This window comes from Mus pahari, chromosome 16 (genome assembly GCF_900095145.1).
Source record: "Mus pahari chromosome 16, PAHARI_EIJ_v1.1, whole genome shotgun sequence".
Classification (NCBI taxonomy): Eukaryota; Metazoa; Chordata; class Mammalia; order Rodentia; family Muridae; genus Mus; species Mus pahari.
In genome coordinates this window covers 52,593,585-52,602,305 of record NC_034605.1, presented here as the reverse complement: position 1 = coordinate 52,602,305, position 8,721 = coordinate 52,593,585, and the positions used below count along the sequence as shown (strand labels likewise).

Sequence of the window (8,721 nt, the reverse complement as noted above, 5' to 3'; positions counted from 1 at the left end):
TCATGTTTGAATCCCCACACCATAGCTGTGGTGTCGGGCCCTCTCCTCCAGTATCTCATTCCTGAGGTGTATTGAGTTGACTTGACAGTTCTGGCTTTCAGTTTCAGGTTTCCCCAAAGTTACCGCACTTACAGAGTTTCTGTTTAGCATGACTTTTCTGGTGTTTAGTAATGTTTTCCCACACTCAGTACATATATATGGTTTCTCTCCTGTGTGGGGTCTGAGATGTTTCATCAGAGCTGACTTCCTTGCAAAGGCTTCCCCACACGAACAGCACTCAAAATGTCTTTCTCCAGAATGGGATTGCTGATGTACATGCAGGCCTGACTTCCGAGGGAAGGATTTTCCACAGTCACAGCATGTATACGGTTTCTTTCCAGTGTGAATCTTCTAATGTGCCAAAAGATTTGACCTGTCTGTGAAGGCCTTCCCACACCCGACACATCTATAGGGTTTCTCGCCCATGTGGATCCGTGGGTATAAAAGGAGTTGTGACTTCATAGTGAAGGATTTCCCACAATCGCTGCACCTATACAGTTTCTCTGTGGTATGAATGCTCTTGTGTATAATAAAATGTGATTTGTGGAAGAACGCCTTCCCACACTCCAGGCAAACATAGGACTTTTCTTCTTTGTGGCTCTTCTGGTGTGTATGCAGTGTTGACTTGCAAATGAACAACGTCTTTCTACATTCACGGCATTTATAATGTTTCTCACCCATGTGATGCTTCTGATGGGGCCTGAGCCCTGTCTTCCAGGTAAAAGGTTTTCCACAGTCACTGCATTTATAGGGCTTTTCTCCTGTGTGGATCTTTTGGTGTTTAATGAGATAGGACTTGTCAGCAAAGGCCTGCCCACACACGGTACATACATAGGATCTCTCCCCGGTATGAATCTTCTGAAGTACAATGACGTTTGCCTCAGGAGTGAAGACCTTTCCACATTCTGAACATATAAAGGGATTCTCTCCTGTTTGACTTCGCTGGTGCATGTGAAACTGTGACTTTTTAATAAATGATCTTCCACACTCAGTACACACAGAGGGTTTCTCTCCAGTATGGAGTCCTTTGTGTGTGAGAAACTGGGATTTCCGGGTGAAGGCCTTCCCACACTCAGTACAAACATAGGGTTTCTCTTCAGTTTGGCTCTTCTGGTGCATTCTTAGTACTGATTTCCTTGTGAAGATTTTTCCACACTCAGTACATTCGAAAGGCTTCCCCGTCGTACAATTTTTAGTGTCTATACTGAGATTTGAACCCTCAGATGTTTGCCCACATTCATTGTGTTTATGGGGCTTTCCTTCAGAATACTTCGTCTGGCATCTCAGCAGCTCAGACCTGTGGATGACAGCTCTCCCACACACTGGGCACTTGTGGTGACTCACCTTCTGAGTATCTCGATGGACTGACTTATGGGAAAAGTCCTTCCCAAGTCTGGTGCACAGACTGGGTTCCCCTCCTGTATAAACACCCTCCGGCGCCACACACTGCGAGTTTACAGTCAACACTGTCTTCCCTTTGCTGTTCACCTGCTGCTTTTCTTCAGCAGGAAGACTCTGGTGTGTAGAGACGGGTGGCTTGTGAGTAGCAACTTTTCCATAGTCAGGAAACAGGTGGAGGTTCCTCTTGGTCTTCCTTTCCTCTTGTTGAGTGACCGCACGCATATCACTCTGAGGTTCCCAACACCGACGGCCTGCACAAATGTCTACTTCTGTGTGGGAATTCGTGCCAACAAAAATATCACCATATTTGATACTCTTCTCATGATTTTCTGTCCTACTTCTGTTGTGATGATGTAAGCTTCCACGAACCTTGCAGCTCTTTCTGCAGGAGTCAGAGCAATGGAAGCTCTTTCTTACAGGAACAAGCTGTGTGTCTATGGGACCCTGCTTCCCAGTATCCTCCCGTGTGCTGCTTTTCCTAGGAGTTTCTGCTGCCGTGCTAGCGGCGACAATGTGACCTAGAGGTATGGGTTGTTTTTTCTCATGTCGCCCTCTCTGCCTGTTATCTTTCTGCAGTTCGTCTAAAGCAGAAGCTGGGGTGTCTATTGTGCAGAGGTTAATTCTCACAGACTGGAAAGAAACCTCTCCAGATGATCTGTCTTGTGGGGTCTCAAAACCAATGTCCCCATCTAAAAAGAAGAAAAAGATAACACTTAGCACAAAGAACAACTCGTAGAATGATTTATATGCCAAAGGATTCACAGTGAGCACAGAGAAATAGAGATGTTAAATATAAATTTGTAGCGAGTAAGTACATGGGTATACTGCCTCACATACAGCAGAAGATCACAACAATATATATTTACCAGACGCTAAGTAATGGGACTTGGATGTTACGCTCTCTCCACATTTAGTTATCTAAGCTTTAGGACACCCCTTTGTTACTGGTTCTGTTTTATAAGTGAGTAGCTGAGGAGGGTTAGTGACTGCCCAGATCAAGTACTGAGGGGCTGAAAGGGAAGAGATTCGAGCCCAAGCAAACCCAGAAGTAGAGGTGAGGAAGATGCCCCGAGGACAGAGTAATGAACTGTTCCACCTAACATGTGTGCCTATGGCTTTGGGTTCAGTGCTAAAAGGACTCTATGGTCTCACACGTGCTCTGTCACCGAACTACATCTCTAGCCCCTAAAGGAAATGTTTCTTGCCCAGATTCTTACCTTTTATCCAAAACTCCTCTAATCTCCCTGATTCTTGTTTTCCTATCTAACGGTATGTACTCAATAAATACCAAGTTATTTAAGTTGATAGTGAACGATTGCAGCCTTAGTTACTCACCTTAGCAAAGACCAACCTGCGTGTCTGTGACTTAACTCTGTGACCCCAGCTCTAAGGGGGTTACTGCTTGCTTTCCTCATCTCAAACAAAATACCTGGCAAAGCAACATCAAGGAGGCAGGAGTTTTTCTAGCTTCCATTGTCAGCAGGTATATCCCATCACAGCAGAGACGGTTCCACGGCAGCAGAGTATGTTGGAGGAGCTATTTATTACATGGTACTAACCAGGAGGCAGAGAGCTTGGGCCAAAAGAAAGATGTCCTCTAACCCTTAATCCCTGCCCTTAAGGGCCTATGTTTGCCAGCTAGGCCATACACCCAAAAGGAATTGCAACCTCCCGAACAGTAGCACCAACCTGGGACCATGTTCAAACATATGACTCTGTGCTAGACACTTCATACCCAAACCATAACAGAGAGCTATGGATCCAACAAGAGGACAACTGTCATCTAAGATAGAAAACTGCCCATCAAATTTGTCCCCTTCCTGCACGGCAGTGGGTTTGTAGACAATGCCTGGCAGTGTCGGCACACCAGACTTGTCCAGTCTCATTTGTTATTAGGTAGGACTACATAACTCATATTTTACCAGTTAAGGGAAAGTAAAAATTCTATGTGTTGTAACAAGGCCAATGCCATAAGGAAGTGGGTGTGTCTCCTACAGACATCTTTTCTTCCATTCAGATATTCCAGACTGGGCAACCTTTAAGCTTTATGGAGACTCAGTGTCTTAGAGTAGGTGTTAGAACACTAAAGTCCTAAGGCCTAACTTAGGTCTCTACTCAAAATCAAATAGCAGATTTTACATTTTTAAAAATATGTAGTCCACAGTGAATAAGAGCCTGTTAGATAACCTGAGTTCAGTTCCCACAACCCACATCAGGGGTTGACAACTGCCTCTAACCATCTCTATAAACTACAAATTTATGTTACCAATAGTCTACAAATTCAAAGGTAGCAAAGACACCTCTAGGGAGAGAAATGAGTATGGAAGTTAAAGGAATAAATAAATAAAAGGGCATTTAAGAAAAAAACAAACCAGACCATGTAATCCATGCCCTCAGGAAGCTGAATTATAAGTTCAATACCATCCTGACCTATAAAGCAAGCTGAAGGCCAGCCTGGACTATACCGTAAAATCTGTCTTAAGCCATATGTGGTGGCATAGAACTTTAATACCAGCACTTGGAAGACACAGATAGGTGGATCTCTGTGAGTTAGAGGCTGGCTTATTATACATGAGTTCCAGGACAGCCAAGGCTACTTAGAAGAGAGACCCTATCTCAAATGGGGGTCAGGGGTGGGGGTTAAGGAGACAACTCAACTGGCAAAGTGTTTGCTATACATGCATGAAGATTTGAGTGGCATGATTTATAATCCCAGCTCTGAAGAGGATCCAGACCCCTGGGGCTCAATGGCTAGCCAGCCTACACTACTTGATAAGCTCCAAGCCAGTGACAGATCCTGTTTCAAACACAAGATCAAGAGTCCATGAGGAAGAACACCCAAAGTTCAACTCGGGCTTCCACTCATAGGAATTTACATGTGTCCACATGAACAAGAATGTGCAATCAAGTACATATACACATAAAATGTTTTTTTTAGTTTATGAGTTTATGTTTATGAGTGTTTTGCCTGTATGTATGTCCCTATACCATGTGTGTGAAGTGCCTGCAGAGTCTAGAAGAGAATGTACAATCCCCTAGAATTAGAGTTACAAATGCTTGTGAGCTTCCATATAAGTGTTGGAAATTGAACCTGGGTCCTTTGGAAAAGCAGCCTGTGCTCTTAACTACTGAACCATCTCTCCAGCCCCCTAAATAAGTAATTGATTTTTTTTTAAAGAAAAAGGATAAGAGGGAACCAAAACCAAATTGATAATGATACTGACTACAGCCTAAGGCTATCACTATATAACTCAGTTGTTTGTGTCTGAAATGCAAAATACTTCTCATGAATTATCAAAATTTATGAGAAATGTTAAATCAATGTTATATCGTAACAGCCAAACAGGATGAAAATGTCCATGGTGGCTTCAAAGCCAACAGTTGGAGAACCATAAAGAAGCTATAATATAGGACCACTTCTAGATATCAATTGTGAGACAGAGAAAAGGGAGAAGATAAAAACTGCTGAGAGTGTGACCCATGATTACTGTAAAGAAGGCAGATCTGTCAGGGTTAAAATGCACAAGGATCTGACATCTTAATGAAGGTGGAAATTTTAAAAAAAAATCTTGACAAAAAGCAAGAAGGCAGGATCTCTTAAATAACATAGGGTGGGCTATGATCCATGCTACTAGAAATTGTAACACACTCTCTATTAAAAAGGCAAAGAGGCAGTAATGATATGGGTAGAGTATTGGGAGAACATGGAGCCATTCAGGGGCCAGCATAAACTCCATTTGAGCAGTTCTAGGTTCAGAACAGAAAGAGAAAATCCCTGGGCACGCTCTTTGAAGAAGCCAGGCTCTTCCAGTCCCAGCACAGGGCAGGGATCCCACCTCTGGTGCTCTTGGCTCCCAGCTTGCCTGGATAGTTGTGACTTGAGACTTCACTGTCCAACACACATGGCTCTTCTGCTTGCTCCACTGGTAAAGTGACTTCCGGTTTGGGAGCTTGACACCCTATAGACAGGAAATGATAGAGGGCTTGGTTTTGGAAAGCATAAGATGAAGTGTGTATGCTCTTTCCAGAAAGGTTCATAGGGCACAGGGATATACTCTGAGAACCCAAAAGAAATTATTGAGAACATGGGACAAAATAGACAAAATCATTATAAAGTTTTTCAGTCTTTGGACATTCCCCATACTTCAAAAAACTTGGATTTCAGAAAGCCCACTAGATGTGCCCGATCCACTCGCAGGGAGCTGCACTTACGCACTGACATCACATTGCAATACTTGCCCAGTGTCACATCCAGATACAAGGTCTTCTGGGTAAGGTCCCGCTGCTGCCATTTCTCCCTGCTGAAGGTCACAGCTATGTTCTGGAAGGATACTGGTCCCTGTAAACACAGATCCCTATTAAACATGAAGGATCAAGACGGCAGTAGTAAGATATTTAGGTCCTCAGTTTTAATTGGATATATGTTTCCTCTAGTCATCTATATTTTAAGCTGTTATTTTAAAGGAAAAAAGAAACCATAGTAAAGTTACCATGTTAGAGCTGGCTGGAGGGTTCAGTGGGTAGAGAAATGCATGGGGTAGGCAGAGTCTTGCATCCTATCCCAGATTCAGAATTGCACACATGTCAAGTGTGGAAGTCTGGCTGTATACAACCTGCCAATGCACTGTAACAGGGCTGTTTGCCACTTCCATCCCTGTCCATCTAAAGGCCTGTCAGAACTGTTCTAAGGAAATTGGTATTATTGATAAATTACTTAATAATGTAATAATATAAGCCATGTATCTATTTTCTATTATTTTTACATCTGTCATAGGATCAGAGGCAATTTTATTGGTCAAAGGTCATAACTGAGATCACATGACTACATGTATCTATATTCCAATTTGACTCGGAGCTGAAAGGCTCTTCATTTTATATGCTCTTTGTTTTTATTTATCTATGTGGAGTGTCAGATGCCTTTTAGATTCTACTAGGAAAATAAGATAATGCAAATATAACTAGGCAAACACCTAGGAACTCAGCAGGGACTTATTCAGATTTGGGGAGGGAGGTGAGACATCTGAGAAAAAAGATGGACGGTCAGGCAGAGAGAGGGGAAGCATGCTAATCACAGCAGACACACACATCATTTAGTGAATACAGGCCTTCAACTCAAAAAAAAAAAAAAAAAAAAAGAGCTCATCTCTAGAGCTACATAATCAAAATAAAAAACCATCCTGTATTGCATAAGGCATAGGCCAGAGCTGTACCACATGGCGAGCTGCCTAAACAGTTTATAGCATACACCAAACTATAATGTTGTAGGAAAGTAACATCTATAGCTGGAGGTGAGGGCCCCCATTCACAATCCCAGCACTTTGGAGGCAAAGGCAGGAGGACCACTACTAGTCTGAGGCCAGCTTGGCCCACATAGGGAGTTCCAAGCCAGCCAGGGCTATACGGTGGAACCCTGTCTCAATTAATAAATAGCTAAGAATCGTAGGCAACATGTAAAAATGACAAGTGAAAATAAAAACTAGGAATCCATTTTCATTGTGTTTACCTGGTATTCAACTTTACATCTCAGCTTGTGTCTTCTTTGAGGCTTCATTTCTTTTCACTAGTCCCTTCTTGCATAAAATGTATGTTGACTTTGCATGCAGTTCTACTAATCTGTCAGTACAATTTCTAGATCCAAGAAAAAAAAAAACCTAAGAGGTAAACATTCACCTCATCTTTATAATTTGTCATTGTTGAACAACCTGAAAGGTGCAGAGATAACACCACACGCCAAATATAAAGTTATGATAACACCTCAGGAAAATAAGTCATTCTTTAATATTTTAATTAATATCTAATATGATAATATTCACTTCATATTCAAAATTCCCCAATGAGTCCCCTAATACGTGCGTATTGTTTGATATCAACAGAGGAGGTTACTCAGCCAGTAATTAACTGTTAATTCTGTGGTTGTGAACAGACAGCATCGCTACTACAGCAGAGGCCATAAACAACTTTACACCAATAAAAAAATAAAAAGGGGGTATGGGATCACCAGATGAGCCACCCTAAACCCAAGCTAAAACCACAAAGTCTCTTAGAGTCGGAGTCTCCCCGACTCTGTGTCCCCCTTCTCCATACTGCTTGCCAGTGTCACCCTTTTCTTTGAACGGAGCGGTTTCCTTGTCTTTTGATTTTTTAACTAATGGAGAAAGGGAGTCCACTTATCAGCAAGTACTAGAACTACTCTTATACTGTGGAAGAGGACAAAATAAGGTAAGTGGAATTTATAAGCAATTCCAATGGTAAAAGACTAAAATATTTATACTGTGAAGCCTAAGCATAAACAGGCTGAGGTCAGATGTGCAGCTCTGAGCCCAGGACCCCTTACTCAGTCTCACTGCGGCCCCCATTCCAGCTTCCACGTCTCTGCTGTACTTCCGTGGCTCCGACCGCACAGAGAGGATCCTTTGGCCCCAGCCCGGCTCACCTATACCATGCCTTCAGGCTCCAGAGTAACCCGGAGCCCCTTAGAAGGAAGACACAGCTCCTTCTTCAACGCCCGCCTCCCTTAGTGCGCGCATGCGTAGCAGAGGCTGCCAGTAGTCAACTTGCTACACCGGAAAGCTCCTTGTAGCCTGCAGCGGTGATGAAGTGATGCAGAGGCCCGTGGAGCTAAGCTTGAGTTGCCTTAAGGAAAAGGAGCAAAGCCGTATACCCTCAAACTAAGCACACTCGTTCCTCACCGTCCCTCCGGGCCCTGTGGATTCAACAACATTGATAACAAACAAGGCACATGCAGTGCCCCTCTTCGGAAGGCAGATACACACTCTATGCCAGAACCATGGAGCATTTAATAAGGTAGTCATAACCTGGACAGTTAAATAAACCTCGGCAATGCTAAATCACTGAAGTCTTGCAGAACAAGACCCCTGAACACACACTCAGAAAGGAGGTTCCAAGCCCACTATTACTGAATCTGGGCCTATCTGTTCCTTCGTGTTCCAGTTGTGTTTGCTCTATGAAAGAAGGAGAGCTGACTCTCAAAGGTTCTTGTCTGGCCTCCACAAGGGTACCATTGGCACTTACATACACCAGACAAATAAGAACAATAATAAAATTTAAAACAATTATATGCTTCTTTCCCCCAACAATTCTTTATCACATCAAACAGCTCTCAGTTAAAACACCAGTCAGTGACCAGCCGCTGAGAGCGCACCAGTTGATGGACAAAGAGAAATATAAAGAGTGTTAGTGGGAACTGAGGCTGACAAGTGTTGCTCCAGCAAACTTGAAACAGAAGCTGGGGGTGGGGGGTGGCTTCATCAGCTGGGACTT

General features: G+C 43.1%; 1 protein-coding gene across 1 annotated transcript; it reads right to left on the bottom strand.

Moving 5' to 3' along the window:
- On the bottom strand, nucleotides 1-6,991 carry Znf484 (zinc finger protein 484). Its single transcript, XM_021215376.1, is given in 3 exon segments — nucleotides 1-2,129; nucleotides 5,653-5,779; nucleotides 6,944-6,991. Coding segments are annotated over 3 exon segments (2,304 nt in total).
- Nucleotides 6,992-8,721: the final 1,730 nt, after the last annotated feature.